Source organism: Salvia hispanica, chromosome 6 (genome assembly GCF_023119035.1).
Source record: "Salvia hispanica cultivar TCC Black 2014 chromosome 6, UniMelb_Shisp_WGS_1.0, whole genome shotgun sequence".
NCBI classification, from domain to species: Eukaryota; Viridiplantae; Streptophyta; class Magnoliopsida; order Lamiales; family Lamiaceae; genus Salvia; species Salvia hispanica.
The window spans coordinates 24807472-24824288 of NC_062970.1; the positions used below are offsets into that span (position 1 = coordinate 24807472).

Here is a 16817-nt window from a genome sequence, read left to right on the forward strand (position 1 = left end):
AATTATATTCTAAATATAGTGTATCATATATATAATATATATTCTTTTAATATATTTTTATATAATAAATATTATATATATTCAATTAACTTTATATTATATATATCTATATTCTATTAGTGTATATAAAACAAATAAATTATACTCCCTCTGTCCCATTAAAAATGCAACGTTTTCCTTTTTTGGTTGTCCCATTAAAAATGAAACGTTTCCTTAAATGGAAACAACTCTATCTCTACTTTTTCATCTCTCTTACTCTCTTCATTAACTCACAAAACAACACTATATAAAATCTCGTGCCGATTCTCAAATGTTGCATTTTAAGTGGGACGGAGGGAGTATATATTAATAGGGTCTTGTTAGGTTGAGATTTATGAACCGAATTGAGAATTGAGATGCAATCTCAGCCACTCATCCAGAATATTTGTGAAATGTGAACATCATATAGTTTATGTCAACACGAGGGCATAATTGTGATTTTTTTAATTTTTTTTTAATTTTTTTAAATTTTTTTAAAAAAATTCATTTTTTTTGTCAACTACATATACAATTCATGTCAACTACACATCAAATGTCAATAACTTTATTCAATAAATACTATTTGACATTAATTGTACATGTAACTGACATTATATTGTGTAGTTAACGTGAATTGTATATGTAGTTGACATGGATTGTACACATGTAGTTGACATTATATGTGTGTAGTTGACATGAATTGTGTGTGTGGTTGACATGGATTGTACACATAGTTGACATTATATGTGTGTAGTTGACATGAATAGTATATGTATTTGAAAAATAAAATAAAAAAAAAAATTAAAAAAAATAAAAAAGAATAAAAAAAATTAAAAAATGAAAAAATAAATTAAAATAAATTAAAAAAAATTAAAAATTTTTAAAAATATTTATTGAATAAAATGTACCATGATATTACCATTCCGTCCTTTCATAATTAATTAATCTAAAGATATTTTCCATGTGGAAAAATCTGGACCACTCATTTAATAAAAATGAGTGGCTGATATTGCATCTCATTTCTCAATTAGCATAAAAAATCTCAATTGATCACAATCCTATATTAATATATATATACTATTTTTCTTTTTTCAGTTTTTCGGTTTTGTTTTAAAATTTCGGTTTTTTCGGTTTGGTTCGGTTTTTTAAGTTCGGTTTTCGGATTTTTGGTTTTCAATTTTTCGGTTTTTCCGTTCAGTTCGGTTTCAATTTTAGCCTAAATTCGATTTTTCGGGTTCAGTTCGGTTTGGGCGAAAAACCGAACCGAAACCCGAATACACACCCCTAAATCCAGTATAATTTATTTGATTTGCTTTGACATAAAAAATTCAAATGTTCATACTTTTACTCATAAAGCTGATACTACTAAATATCTAACTCATGAGATATTTTTGAAGCATCAGTTATTGCACATCACAAATGGTACAAGTACTTCTCGTTCGTGTGATATGAACCAGAGTCCAATCTAATGCATTTTTACTCAAGGGACAATTTTTGTCTACATTTCTGTAATTTATGTACTACATATTGAATTGATGACCAGGTTTGTTTTCCACCGTCTATAATGACTTTCTCTCAAATTTTAGCTTCTTTATATTTAAAATAAAGACAATAAGCTTTGCGGTTTTAATAAACATGACCATGTTTGCATTAGAAAGAATAGGAAATAGTACAGAGTAAACAAGAATGGGACATGTAGACAGATGAGCCGATACAGTAGTTTGTTTGATTGGTGGAACAACATACGGGAATAATGTGACCTATATTATTACTAGTGTTTAATGAATTGCAATGGTGGATCATAATGGTATTAGTTGTAAATAAATTGATGTATATGAGTGACGAGTTGATGACAACATTTTTCATAAATGGAAATGTCCATATTTTTATGGGATGGACAGAAATGGAAGGTGCACATATTTTTATGTGACGGAGGCAGTACGAGAGAGGAAAAGTAGTGGAATGAATAGAACAAAGTAGGTGGGAATATATGTACTTATTCATTTATGGTGGAACATCCCAAAAAAGAAAGTGACTGGTTTATTACAGAGAGGGTAATAGTATAATACAGATGGGGCGAACTTGACGAAATAAATTCATGACATTATTGGTGGTGCCTATGAATTTGATGGTTACCTTTAGAAAGACAGCCATGATTTGACTTGGCAAAAAGCTTGTAAATTCCGCCTTCTTGAAATAGCAATAACAATACAAACAAGATCACCTTATACATAATCCCAATAAATCAAGTCTTGGCTTTGCTAAATCAACAAAAACAAGATGGATGTAAAACTTGGCACAGTCTTCACCTCCACACTCATTCTAGTATGTATGCTACTTGCACTAAAATTACTAAAATGGGTCTGGCTGAGGCCGAGGAAGCTCGAGAAATTTCTCCGAGAGCAAGGTCTCAGTGGCAACCCTTACAGACTCCTCATCGGAGACATGAAACAATTGATCGCAGTTATGAAAGAAGAGCAGCCAAAGACGGTCAACCTCTCCGATCCCATTCTGCCTCATATCCTTCCGTTCTACACACAGATCATCCAAAAATATGGTAAGCCTCAACATGTATTTATAAAGGTTAAATTTACTTGACTTTTTGTTTTTGGTGCGGCAAAAGGGCCGCGTTCGTTTGCATGGTTTGGAGCTGCGCCCAGGATCAACATCGCGGATCCAGAGCTGATGAAAGAGATTCTCACGAAACCTGGTGTGTTCCAGAAGCCCAGACCTGACCCGATTGGGGAAACGATCGTTGGGGGCCTTCTGTTTCTTGAAGATGCGCAATGGGTTATGCATAGAAAGATCATCAACGCCGCCTTCCATATTGAGAAGTTGAAAGTAAGTAGTTATAAATGTTCATGGTTATAGTAGTAGGGGTCCTGTTAGGTTGACATGTAACATCCCGAATTTCTGAACCCTAATTTTAGAGCCCTAGAATTTATTATTGATGACGTGGGAGATGTGATTTATTTGATAAATGAATTTATTGCGTGAGTTTCTTTGACCTGGAAGTTTGAAAAGTCAAAATTGCTAACTATGTGATGTGGCATGTGATTTATTAAATTATGAGGTGAATTATTTGTTTAAGGGTGAGTGAGAATATTAGAGAAAATTTCCATAAATACTAGTCACCTAAATATTGAGATTTTCAAACCCTTGACCTCTTTGAAGGAGGAATTTTATTTTTCCGGATTTAATTTAATTCTTGGGATATTTATCCAAATTAAACCCAAAACTCAATTATTTCCTTATTTTTTTATTGAGAAAAATCGAGCCCCTTATTTTTCTAGGTGATTTTCGAAAATCACTCATGTAGGGAAGGAAATATTATTTTGCTTGTTTAATTGATTCCTTACTTGATTTCCTTCCATACCTAGAATTTAAATATTCTACCAAATCTTTCCATACCTCAAGAGATCTTGCCATATCTTATTTAATATTAAAAATCCATGCCTTAATTTAAAAGGCTACTACACGCCTATTTCCTTTCCTCCAATGGGAAAATTTTTATTTTATTTTGCTCGCGATATTTTATTCTACTCCGTAAAATATACCAAAACAAAATCTTGGCTAATTGGGAGCCATATATTTCGAAAATTACATGCCTTGATATCCTAGTCCATTTTTGTTAATTCTTCTTCCCTACCTCACAATATTTATTTATTTAATTGTGGAGAATAAAATCTTACAAAATATTCTATTCTATTTACCTAAAGATCTTATTGAGCACTATAAATAAGAGGGACCCCTAACCCTAGCCCCCATAATTTTCGCCCCCCTCCCTTCTCCACTCTCTCTCAATTTTCTTCTACTTTACTTCAATAATCCTTCAACCTTTGAGAAGAATTAGAGTTTAAGCCTCAAGATTTTGAAGAACCAAGTCTTTACTTCGTTTCTACCGTTCGTTTTTCTCGAAAAGGTATTCTCATATTAATCTTCTTCTTTCTACTCGACTCATCTTCTTTCTAACCGATTAATCGATATTCTTGAACCCTCATGCATCTTGGTTGAGTGAAAGTGAGATAAAAGGGGATCTGGGAATATGTTTCATGTGTGTGCGTGTGTGTGTGTGTGTGTGCGCGCGAGACGTGTGTGTGTGTGTTGTGTTGGTGTAGTATGTGTTCGATGGCTAAATATCCTTGCGTAACATATGTCGATGTTAGATCTAGATTGGAGATGCGAATGGAACTTGTGTGATAAACATGATTTTGATTGATTAGTAATGATAAGATAAATCGATGGGAAAAGGGAAAAGTTTTGAGACATGCATGAGTAAGAGTAGTGTTGAACCTAATTTGTGATATGTGCCTATGTGATTAAAAGGTGAAACTTTGGTTGCGAAGCCGGATAACGGAAAAGCGAAACTACTTGAAATCTAAGCAGTCGAGGTGGGCTTTACTCTTAAAACTCTCTTTTATTTTGTCAAAAATATTGATTGGTGTTATAAGGGTGGTTTAACTGTAATGCCATGCCTATGTTTGTTTTATTGTGATATTGTGTGCCTGATGCCTAGTTTGTGAGTTCGCTCCATTGGGCCATAGGGCAATGAATGTGATTATACGAATTCGGGTCTGAGTATGGGCCGCAAACCCTACCAGGCTGTGTACACGAGGGGATCGGGAGCCGTCCTTACTAGTCGGCCGGTCTCGTAGGCGAAAAGTGTGGCCACACTTTCGTCGCACCATGGAAAGATTGTGATTGTGGAATTTGATGAGAAAAGTGGGGAGTATGTTTGATTGGCCAATCTATGAAAATATATTTTGTGATACTCGTGATATTCTCTTATAACTGCTTAAAAACTCGAGTTCACTATGGTAAGGGTGGCATAACTTATAAAATGTTTTGGCAACGAGCTCACTGAGTATTTCAAAATACTCAGCCCTGCATGTGTTTTCCTTATGTGCAGGTTGAACGATGACGAGCGGTGACGGGTGTTGAGCATGATAATTAATTAAGATGGTTGTTTTGAACTTCAAGCGTAGTTGTGTCTTCATACATAGCTATTCTTTCTCTTGGTCGCTTTCCGCTGAATTCCTTGAAACACTTATGTTTATTCTGAATATTTTGCACTCTCCTTTCGGTTTAGAGGCCTTAGACTATCTTGTGGTTTCTATCCTGGAAACTATGTCATACTCTTGAGATTCTTGAACGTCATCTATTATACCTTCCTTTTTCTTATTCAAGTTTCTAGGTGAAGTTGTTATTTTAAATACTCTGATAGTTCTTTCTAATCTTTTGGTCAATACTCTTTAAATGAAACCCTAGCCTTTGTTCATTTCTTCGAGTCCGTTTGGTAGCAGTTGCCGCATTTATTGTACCCTAGGAGGGCGGGCTGTTACATGACAACTATCTTAAATTAATAACTGAGAACTATAAAAAACCTACATTATGGATGTCAATACGAAGAAATTAGTTGACATATAAATTTTTTCGTATTGACATCTATATTTACATGTGAACAGAAGACATACATATGTCAACTACATTTAGTTGACATACAAATGTCTTCGTATTGACATCCATAATGTAGGTTGTTGACAACTATCTTCGTAGTGACATCCATAACATAGGTTGTTGACATATTTGTCAGTTATCAATTTAAGATAGTTATCAACCGATCATATCTCATAGTAGTAGTATATAACTTATAGTATTTCCTTTTTGCAGAAGATGATACCTGCAATGTATGCATGTTGTTCGGAGATGATAGAGAAATGGGGAGCCTTGGTTTCAAGAAACGGAAAGCATGTGGAGATGGACGTCTGGCCTTACCTCGAAGATTTATCAGGTGATGTGATTTCAAGGACTGCTTTCGGCTGCAGCCATGAACAAGGGAGAAGAATATTTCAGCTGCAGAAGGAGCAAGTTATGCTCATTCTACAGCTGTTGAAGTTCTCGTTCATCCCTGGATGGAGGTACGGACGTTGTTGAAGCAATGCAGTATGATAGCCATTGGGAAACAGAAATATGGTTTTACTTAGTTAAGGTTATATTTGTTGTGCAGGTACTTCCCCACCAAAACCAACAGAAGAATGAGAGGTGTATCGCGAGAGATTGAGTCAGCCTTGAGGGGCATCATCATCGAAAGAGAGAGAGCGGCCGAGAGGGGAGAAACCATCCATGATGACTTGCTAGGCATATTAATGGAATCAAACATGAATGAGATTCAAGAGCAAGGGAGCAAGAAGATGGGCATGAGCATCGCGGATGTAATTGAGGAATGCAAGCTCTTCTACTTCGCTGGATCCGAGACCACATCCAATTTGCTCGTGTGGACGTTGGTGATGCTCAGCAAACACCCACATTGGCAAGCTCGTGCCAGGGAAGAAATTTTGCAAGTTTTGGGAACGAATCCACCTACTTTTGATGCCCTCAACCAACTTAAAACGGTAAGCTTCAAACTAACTGACTTATATATTGTTTCCAACTTCCTTCATTCTCTAATGTGGTATGAGTTTGCAACTCAGCAAGTGTCTACATACATATATATTACTCTTATATCTAATAATTTAATTTGTGGTCAATATTCAATACAAATGTGGATTGCATTTAGTGTCTAACCTAATTTTAAAGACCAAACTAGAGATCAAATCTCAACCATCCATTTTTCTAATCTAGTTGATAAAATAAATCAAGCAAATGATTTACTTCATTTTTGGATCTTTTTACTTCATTTTAAACGGACTTCATTATTAAATCGTTTTACTTCATCGCACAAAAATCGAACTAAAATAATCTTAAAATGAACTATGAGAGCAGGTGAGCATGATTTTGCAGGAAGTTCTAAGAATATATCCACCAGCACCGTTGATCATCCGAGCACCCACCAAGACAGTGAAGCTCGGAAACATGACGGTGCCAGTGGGGGCAGAGTTAACTCTGCTAATAGCCCAAATGCATCACGATCCCGAGATATGGGGCGAAGATGTGAACGAGTTCAGACCAGACAGATTCGCAAATGGGATTTCGAGTGCAGCAAAGATGAACTTCGCCTTCTTGCCATTCAGCTCAGGCCCTCGCGTCTGCATAGGCCAAAACTTCGCCATGATGGAGGCCAAGATGGCGCTGGCGATGATGCTTCGGAGCTTCCACTTCAAATTGTCATCTTCTTACTTGCATGCTCCATTTCCGATCATGACGTTGCAGCCACAATATGGTGCTCCTTTGATTTTGCACACCTTATAATTCAAAACTTTTTAGTACTCATGAAACACGATTACCATTTACCCAGCCATTTCATGTTCCTAAGTTAGCATACGCTCATTTCAATATATGCATACTATCATTTATAAAATAAAACTATTAAGTAGGTTTGATCGAAGACAATCCTTCACTTCCAAAGGAAAGTGATGCTTAAATAGACCTCTTAGTATCATTTACATTAACTAAAATTGAGATTGATTTAGGATATTTTTTGGTACCCACCTACCGATAAAATGTATCCAGAACAATATGCTTCGAACTTCTATAAATTTCTTATTTCTCAATTTATGAGAAAGAAATTTATTTATCATATGGTTTCTCGGTCATTTATATATATCGATTAAATTTATGAAAAATAAGTAAATGATAAAAAGAAAGTGTCATTTTTCTACAATGTAGACTGATCAGTAGACATATGGTAACAGATCTTGTAGAAGTAAGATATCAATATTCTTAAACTAGATAGATATGGTGGATAATCTATCGTGAATAGTTGATTGTGTCGAACTGAAGTCACTTCTTATCTTGGATATTTATGACACTCGAGTGACGTATAACATTGAATGGATCACGTTGGGATAAAATACATCTCGTTGGTTAAAAAAACAGATTTTAGTGATTGTTTATTTCTACATTGATCAAAATGTACTCCTCTCCATCACTTGGGACATTTCATATTACCTAGGTTTAGAAGTTTGATGGCTTGTTGCTCACACAATAATCGAATTTTTGCGTAAGGGTAGTTGACTAGAATATTCAAGGTTGAATCCAAATAGTAAAATGGTAGGATTTGCAAGCCTTCTCTGAAAAAAGAAGATCTATATAATATGTATTTCTTTGATTCGTAGAAGTATTCTTAAGATCTCCTTTTATCTAATCGTTCCATGTTTAATTGTGGTAGAATATGTGCTTACTCCATCCCAAAGAATATGCACTTTGGTTCGACACGGATTTTAATGTAAAAATTGATAAAGTAAGAGAGAGGTAGAGAAAAAAAGTAATTAAAGTATTGTTAGTAGAGAATGGATCCTCAGAAAAAAAGACTTTACACAATTAGAAAGTACATATTCTTGTGGGACGGACTAAAAATGAAGTAGTATTTAATTTGGTGAATTAACTATTGAATCTGGGATCCTCGATCTATTGACAAATCACAACACCTACGACACAAACTCTCTATCATTCTACATTTCTTGTCTTTCTCTCTCAGGTGAGACTAAAAAACCCTAGTTTTACGGCGCCTCCATCCGAAGTCTTCCCCTCATTCAGTATGAAAAAAATACACTTTTACCTTATCAAATAAACCACATTTTAGATATGGTGAATTTCAGTAGAGTTATCATACCGCATTTTCGTTATATCATATTTTTGCGGTATACTGGACTTTTACGGCATATCAGTTTACGGTACAACATACAAATATATAATTCTTTTGAAAATTATATTAAATACTAAAGCATTGAAAATAATATTTCAAAATACTTAAAGAGCATCCAAACTAATAAATTAAATATAGTTTCAATATAATTATAATTGTGTTTTATGGTAGATTTTATAATTTTAAAATATATTTCATATATAATTGTATTTATATTTTATGATATATACTGCATATTCAATATATACCGTGTGGGCTGTATATACCATATTTTTGGTATATAACTATATAATAATATCGGTATGTCGCTGTAACATCCCGGATTTTCGAACCCTAATTTTAGAGCCCTAGAAATTTTATTGATGACGTGGGAGACGAGAATTAATTGATGGATGAATTTATTTCATGAGTTTCTTTGACCGAGTCGAGTTTAGGGTTGCGTTGGAAGTTTGAAAAGTCAAACTTGTTGATTATATGATGTGGCATGTGATTAATTAAATTATGAGGTGAATTATTTGTTTAAGGGTGAGTGAGAATATTAGGGAAAATTTTCATAAATACTAGCCACCTAATTTTTGAGATTTTCGAACCCCTTCACTTTTTGAGAAGAAATTCTATTTTTCCGAATTTAATTTAATTCTTGGGATATTTATCCAAATTAAATCCAAAACCCAATTATTCCCTATTTCTTACATGGGAAAAATCGAACCCTATTATTTTTAAGGTGATTTTCGAAAATCACCTATGTTTGGGAAGGAAGAATTATTTTATTTTTATTTGATCCCTTATTTGATTTCCTTCCATACCTATAATTTAAATATTCTACCAAATCTTTCCATACCTCAAGAGATCTTGTCATATCTTATTTTAGTTAATACTAAAAATCCATGCCTTATTTAAAAGGCATAGAACACGCCTATTTTCCTTTCTTCAATAGGAGGATTTTTATTTTGCTCTGTGATATTTTATTCTACTCCGTAAAATATACCAAACGAAATCTTGGCTAATTAAAAGCCACAATTTTCGAAAATCCCCATGCTTGAACCCTAGCTCACTTTGTTTTATTATTTCTTCCTCCCTACTCCACAATATTTGTTTTTAATTAATTATGGAGAATCAAATCTTACCAAATATTCTATATTATTTACCTAAAGATCTTATTGAGCATTATAAATAAGAGAATCCCCTAACCCTAGCTATCACAATTTTTGCCCCCTCCCTCTCTTCTCACTTACTCAATTTTCTTCTACTTTTCTCCAATAATCCTCCATCCTTTGAGAAGAAATAGAGTTTGAGCCTCGAGATTTTTGAAGAACCAAGTCTTTACTTCGTTTCTACTGTTCGTTTCTCTCAAAAATGTATTCTCATATTAATCTTCTTCTTTCTACTCGATTCCTCTTCTTTCTAACCGATTAATCGGTATTCTTGAACCCTCATGCATCTTGTTTGAGTGAAAGTGGGATAAATGGGATATGGAAAATATGTATGCATGTGTGTGCATCGAGTGTGTGTGTGTGGCGTGTGCGTGTGTGTGTTGTGTGTATGTTGGCAAAATACTCTTGTGTGACATATGTTGATGTTAGATCTAGAGTTGAAATGCGAATGGAACTTATGAGATGAACATGGCCTTGATTGATGATGTTAAGATAAATCGATGGGAAAAGGGAAAGCGTTGAGACATGCATGAGTTAGGAGTTTGTGTTGAATCTGATTTGTGATATATGCCTATGTGATTAAAAGGTGAAACCTCGGTTGCGAAGCAGGATAACAAAGGGAAAGAACATACTTGAATTCTAAGCAATCGAGGTGGGCTTTATTCTTAAACTCTCTCTTATGTTGCAAATTTATGAAAGTGGAGAGATAAGGGTGGTTTAACTGTTATGCCATGCCTATGTCTGTTTTGGTTGTGATATTGTGCGCCTGACTATAGGGCTATGGATATGTTTAAACGAATTCGGGTCTGAGTAGGGCCGCAAACCCTACCAGGCTGTGTACACGGTGGGATCGGGAGTCGTCCTTGCTTGTCGGCCGGTCTCGTGGGCGAAAAGTGTGGCCACACTTTCGTCACACCATAGAAATGTTGTGATTGTGAAAATTGATGAGAAAAGTGGGGAGTTGTTTGACTGGCCAGTCTATGGAAATAATTTTTGTGATACTCGTTGATCTTTATTTTGATAATTGTAAAACCTCGAGTTCACTATGGTAAGGGTGGCATAACTTATAAAATGTTTTGGCAACGAGTTCACTGAGTATTTCAAAATACTCAGCCCTGCATGTGTTTTCCTTATGTGCAGGTTGAATGGCGACGAGCGGTGGCGGTTGTTGAGCATATTAATTAATTAAGATGGATGTTTTGAACTTCGAGTATTGTCGTGTCTTCATACATGGCTTCACTTTCTCTTGGTCGTTTCCGCTGAATTTTTTGATACACTTTAGTATTGTTTTGGATATTTTGCACTTATTCCTTTCGGTTTAGAAGCTTTAGACTTCTTGTGGTTTTTCTGGGAATTATGTTGAACTCTTGAGATTTTTGGTCGTAATTTATGGTGTCTTTCTTTTACTTATTAAAGCTTCTAGGTTAAACCATTGACTTATTGCTCTGATAGTTCCCTTAAATACATTGGTCAAAAATCTTTAAATGAAACCCTAGCCTATGTTTAATTCTTTTAAGTCCGTTTTGGTAGCAGTCGCCGCATTTATTGTACCCTAGAATGGCGGGCTGTTACAGTCGCGGTATATGAAAAGTCGTATTGTTACCTTACCGAAAGGTTTCGGTAAGATATCATACCGGAAATCATGATATACCGAAACTTTGATATTTTTAATATATTCTTGGTACAATAAGACTGGTATTTCAGTATTTTTCCCACTTTAATATTAACTAGTAACTTTAAATAGATTAATTAGACCCTTATAAAGTCATCACTTTAAGTTGGTCTTTTTGGGATATGAACTATATCAATTCTAATCTAACATGTAAAACATCTCTCCATTGCCTCCACATGCAATCAGGCAATCAAGTCATCTTACATTGTTTGTCAAGTAACTAGAAGCATTATCCCACATAATTGAGCGAAGCAAATGATAGTCTTTGATATAAAGAATTGAAATTAAATAAACATGAAGAGGTACTCCGACTCGTAAAATTCAACAAATTAGTTGCTCATAGACGAGGTAATAAAATCCATAACAATAAAAAAAAAAACATTAAAACTATCACTAGATCAAACCTGAAGGGATGAATCTTGAAGCTTCAAGTCTCCTCTTTCTTTTCAAGCTCCAATATCCAAAGCGAATGATAAAAATGATGAGTTATGGAACTGAAAGGCGTAAATCTTCGAGAGTGAATATTGAACTCAATTTCTGGACCTTTGTAATGAAGCACCATAGGGAGTAATAGACTTGGAGACTCATTCTATGATTAGGTAACAGTTCTGGCTCAAAAGGGCAAGACTGGGGGCGAATTAGGGTTGAATGCACTTGCCGCACTTACTTAGTGCACCGCTAACTGCTCTTTGAATTCTCTGTGTTCTGACGGACTGCTGATCTTGACTCAGTGGACCGCTGGTCAGAAGGTCTTGGCTCAAGCATTTTCCGCAATGGGATGCATGACCTTCGTCGGCCGTTGACTGGCTCGACGGACACTAGGGTCTGCAAACCGCTGACATCATCTGAATCCTCTAATCTTCAATTTCAACATCTCTCTAGTCTTTTTTAAAATCTATTTTGCACATTTTTCTATCAAAACACGTCAAAATACCAATTTGTATAATTTATGCAATTACAGAACATATTTTGCATGTTTAACATTCAAAACGGGTCAAATCTTAGCCTCAAAAATATACAAAATCTGTGTTTATCACTAGACTGACCCCGATTGACATCCCTATGTACAACAACGGTGAAGTTTAAAACCAAAGGAAGGCCTGCTTTATATTATTAGTTTCCCATTTGATGAAGAATAAATGTATACAAGAATCAAACTTAATACTTATCCTATCGGTCATTGTCCGAAAATGTGCACAACAACGCACAATTGCAGCAATATAGCTACACCAATATTGTTCAAGAGAACCTGTAAACATACAACAGAAAACCATCTTTCTGATGCCTCCGTTCATGCATAATCCCATTGTGTTGATCAAGACTCAACTATACACCACACCGCAGCGTGCCTAAGCAACGCACCTTCATTTTATCCGTTCCAAGTTATAGTTCACCAACTGTTCCAGCGATAGCCTAAAGGGACTCGGGGGCAGGCAGTGCAGATTCTCAACAGCTCGATCAGCCATCTCTCTTGCCAGCTCCCGAGCCCTGTCAATCCCCCCGCTGTTCTTGACAATCTCAACAGCCTCCTCAAGCGACCCCGTCTCACAGAATTCAGAGTCAATGATGTCTCTGAGCTTCATCTCTTTCTCAAGTGCAAATATGACCGGAGCAGTTAGGTTTCCCTTTGCTAGGTCGCTCCCGGCCGGTTTCCCCAGCTGCTCCGCTGACTGGGTGAAATCCAATACGTCATCAACAACTTGGAACGAGAGGCCCAAATTCTTACCGTACTGATACATCTTCTCGCTGATGGCACTGTCGACACCACTGAAAATGGAGGACCCCTTGGTGCTAGCAGCAATCAAGGAGGCTGTTTTGCAGTAGCTCTTGATTAGATACTCGTCAAGGTGAACATCGCAGTCAAACAAACTCGATGCCTGCTTAATTTCACCACTCGCAAAATCTTTAATCACCTGCAACACCAATACTCAGTAATTTTCTATGATCAACAAAAGGTCGCGAGCGAAGTTATAACGCACCTGGCTTATAAGCTTGATAACTTCAAGATTCTCGAGATTTGCCAAGTACCACGATGATTGGGCAAACATGAAATCCCCAGCAAGAACAGCCACTCTTGTGCCGTATAATTGATGGACAGTTTCCTTTCCTGCAATGCATCGGTAAAATAAGAAAAGCTAGTGCAGCAGCAAGTGCTCTCTTTTCGTGTTACTTGTAAGAGAAAATCACATGATTCGTAGGTTCCAAAAAATTTGACATTTGGTCGAGCTTATGAGTGATCAAGCATAAAGGATATCCATTGTTTCTCTCGCTGAGGCATGCCCATTTTCTGTCCACTACCACTACCCGACCACCTACCTTTCCTCTACTCGGAATAATTTGTTTTAGGCAGTTTTATAGTCAATAAGTATATTGAAGAGGAGTTGTATATAAAAGTATTAGCACTGAAACAATTTGTAAGAGGATACTATAAACAAGTGCATTTTCTCAAGCTATAGTTTGTCTAAACATGAATGAATGATGCATTATACATCAAGTTAGGAAGAAAAGTGAAGAAGTGATGATAAAGGGTACAAATTTTGTATTTTTCCTTTCTTTGATCATATTTACTTTTTTTATAATGAAAAGCAGAAGAGAATATGATTCTTCTATATATTGAAGTTCGATGAGGGAATGCAATGAAAACTGGGATGATATGAGAAATTTAAGAGGTCTAACCTCTCCTCATGTCGCTTTCGTCTATTACATCATCATGAATCAGACTTGCAGTATGGATCATCTCGATGATCTCGGCCAACCTTCTATGTTCTTTGGTAAGATCCCTGAACCATGAAGAGCTGAGTAAATAGAACAACTTTAAGGTGTCAACTGAAGTCAGATATTGTGATTGAACGCCCTGTACGACTTACTTCAAACCAGCAATTTCTGCAGTAGCTCGTGAGACTAGAAAAACTAAAGCCGGTCGCATCCTTTTCCCACCAGCCTCGAAGATTTGCTCAGCAGCAGACATCAGAACAGGGTTTTCTGAACCAACAATCTAAAAATCATATCCAGCAGTAAGTTAGTTAGTTTGATAGGTGCTCATATTAAAACACAATGCATGTGAACTAAAGATTCTCCAACAAGTGTTAACAAATCAAATTCGACAAGCATGAATGCTAAATGCTAATTGACATACTCCAACTAATAGTCATTCATGCTTCATCCATTGCATCACACAAAAGTAAACCTTCTTAATCGATCGAAGTTATCATTTACAGCAACAAGATTCCAATAACACCTCCATTTAATGATCATTCAATTTATATAAGAAAAGCAAGTTTCCAACCATCACTACTAATTGAGTTTTCAAAAGTCGAATCATTTCGCCATTTATATCCCTCTCCACACTACGAAAACATCTACTATGGTGTCTCTCCCCCAATATAACATCTCAAGATAAAATAGCTACAAACATCAAAAATCAAGAAACTCACCGACGGCAGATTATCATAGACAGTAACAAAGTTGAACCTGAATGAAGAATACTATAAATCCAACCATGGTTTTTTTAACACCTCCATTTGATGATCATTCAATTCATATAAGAAAAGCAAGTTTCCAACCATCACAACTAATTCAGTTTTTTCAAAAGTCGAATCGCCATTATATCACTCTCCACACTATAAAAAACATCTTCTATGGTGTCTCTCCCCCAATATCACACCTCAAGATAAACAGCTACAAACATCAAAAATCAAGAAACTCACCGACTGCAGATTCTTGTTCAATGTTAGTAAATCTTCAGAAACCACCTCGAACATATCCGACATCGAAGGAAGGCCCTTTTCCTCCTCAGCCAAATCCAAAACTGGAGGAGGAGGACCAGCAACAACCCCTATAAACAATGCCAAGAAACTCCAAGATTCAATCAAGCTATCACAAACTACAACTACATCAAGTTAAACAATATCTCAAGCTACATAGTTTACCACTGAGAAAAGCTTCTGGAGTCTTGGTCGACAACACACGGCAGCGATTATTCAGCAGCCCCTTTCCAAAAACTTTTGCAGCTACACGATTGGTGGAGACATTGGAAGAAGAGCACCCACACGCCGCAAAATCCAATCTTGTTCTACCAAACTCGAGATTACTACATGTCACTGACATCATCACTAGCAAAAAGTAGCAACCTTTTTTTTCCCAGAAGTTCAATAAGCCAACTTCAGAAACTCGGGCAATTTCTCATTTCTAGCAGAATAACAAGTCTCCAGTGATGTAAAAATTGAATCTTTGATTCAAAAAAGGCAGGGAAAATGCGAAGTTTTAGTGGATTGTGGAGTTGAGGAGTTTCTCAAAGAAGAGAAGATGCTGCTGGCTGCGAAACGTATTCGTTTTGTGCTGGAAAAATTGAGTGGAGCAAAAAATTACAGCATCAAGTTTGGATTTTTAATTTTTGGCCATTTTATAGATCGATCATGATTTATTTAAGTAGAAGCAATGGAAGAGGCAACATTTGGTGAATCTGAATCTTATCTAGTGGTCTAATTTCATTGTCTGGCCCTAGTTGAATTTTGATTGGAGGGGTTTTATTTGTAATAGAAAATATGATTGAATTAATTTATCAATACACGAATTGCAATCTCAGTTTGACACGTGTATGGATAGTATTGTGTTTTATAATCTTATTGCATAGATTGATTATTGATACCAATTGAAAACTTTTATCTCCAAAAATATATTATCAGGAATCAATATACTAATTCTTTCATGACTTTGAACATTTATAGCATCAATTTTAATATATACTCTTTGTTCCATAATAGAAATTCTATTTAATTTGGATAAGGGTTATCAAAGATATAAAAAAAAAATTAGATTGAATAAGTTAATGAAAAGTGGGTCTCACTTATATGTACTTCCTTCGTTCACCAAAAATAGTCTCATTTTGCTATTTTTGGGTGTCCACAAAAATTATCTCATTTAAAAGATGAAAACTTTCTCTCATTCTTTATCCATTTTTTCTCCACTTTTTTACTTTTTCTCTTTTTTCTTCTACTTAAGCTACTTGAAGGGATGGGGTTTTGCACGTGTTTCGTGTGCACGTGATGCACTATTTATTAGCACTAAAAATATATGCAAGTATACAAGGTAGATCTAGTATAGCTAAAGGTCAGTACCGAGATATCGAACACCGGGAATATAATTGCAACTGGCTATTATGTACTAACTGTCAAATACTATCTAAAGAAACAAGAGATTTGGTTTAACTACGCATAAATAAATAAAGTAAAACAATAAAAGCAAAGAAGATAGAATTAGGCAAATAGAGGAATTTCAAGGATAATGATTTCACTAACTCTTTAGTTATTCTAATTAGTTCTACGTTCATCCGACTCAAGTTTTACCACGATATCTCCCTATCATGCATCAATACTCATGTCACAATTAT

The 16817-nt window shown here is 35.5% G+C and overlaps 2 protein-coding genes across 3 annotated transcripts; one reads left to right on the forward strand and one right to left on the reverse strand.

Moving 5' to 3' along the window:
- The first annotated feature begins 2209 nt into the window (after window positions 1–2209).
- LOC125197016 (cytochrome P450 CYP72A219-like) lies at window positions 2210–7251 on the forward strand. 2 transcript variants are annotated; one of them, XM_048095706.1, is made up of 5 exons: window positions 2210–2575; window positions 2642–2859; window positions 5689–5936; window positions 6026–6410; window positions 6781–7251. In XM_048095706.1, the coding sequence occupies exons 1-5, from the start codon at window positions 2299–2301 to the stop codon at window positions 7204–7206; spliced, it is 1554 nt and encodes a 517-aa protein (XP_047951663.1). In that variant the 5' UTR covers window positions 2210–2298; the 3' UTR covers window positions 7207–7251. The 2 variants fall into 2 exon arrangements, with proteins under 2 accessions (XP_047951663.1, XP_047951664.1); XM_048095707.1 differs by having other exon boundaries at window positions 6799–7251.
- Window positions 7252–12504: 5253 nt separating this feature from the next.
- On the reverse strand, window positions 12505–15865 carry LOC125196618 (solanesyl diphosphate synthase 2, chloroplastic-like). Its single transcript, XM_048095207.1, has 6 exons — window positions 15358–15865; window positions 15136–15263; window positions 14296–14423; window positions 14105–14208; window positions 13408–13535; window positions 12505–13341 (listed from the first exon to the last, which is right to left on the reverse strand). The coding sequence occupies exons 1-6, from the start codon at window positions 15536–15538 to the stop codon at window positions 12793–12795; spliced, it is 1218 nt and encodes a 405-aa protein (XP_047951164.1). The 5' UTR covers window positions 15539–15865; the 3' UTR covers window positions 12505–12792.
- Between the last annotated feature and the right edge of the window lie 952 nt (window positions 15866–16817).

Excerpts from the sequence above, each read along its gene's own strand:
- LOC125197016 (XM_048095706.1), top strand. The coding sequence starts at position 2,299 with ATGGATGTAAAACTTGGCACAGTCTTCACCTCCACACTCATTCTAGTA. Across the intron at positions 2,576-2,641 it reads ACAGATCATCCAAAAATATG|GGCCGCGTTCGTTTGCATGG; the intron begins GTAAGCCTCAAC and ends GTGCGGCAAAAG. Across the intron at positions 2,860-5,688 it reads TCCATATTGAGAAGTTGAAA|AAGATGATACCTGCAATGTA; the intron begins GTAAGTAGTTAT and ends TCCTTTTTGCAG.
- LOC125196618 (XM_048095207.1), bottom strand. The coding sequence starts at position 15,538 with ATGATGTCAGTGACATGTAGTAATCTCGAGTTTGGTAGAACAAGATTG. Across the intron at positions 14,424-15,135 it reads TGAACAAGAATCTGCAGTCG|ATTGTTGGTTCAGAAAACCC; the intron begins GTGAGTTTCTTG and ends TATGATTTTTAG. Across the intron at positions 13,342-13,407 it reads TTATCAAGCTTATAAGCCAG|GTGATTAAAGATTTTGCGAG; the intron begins GTGCGTTATAAC and ends TTGGTGTTGCAG.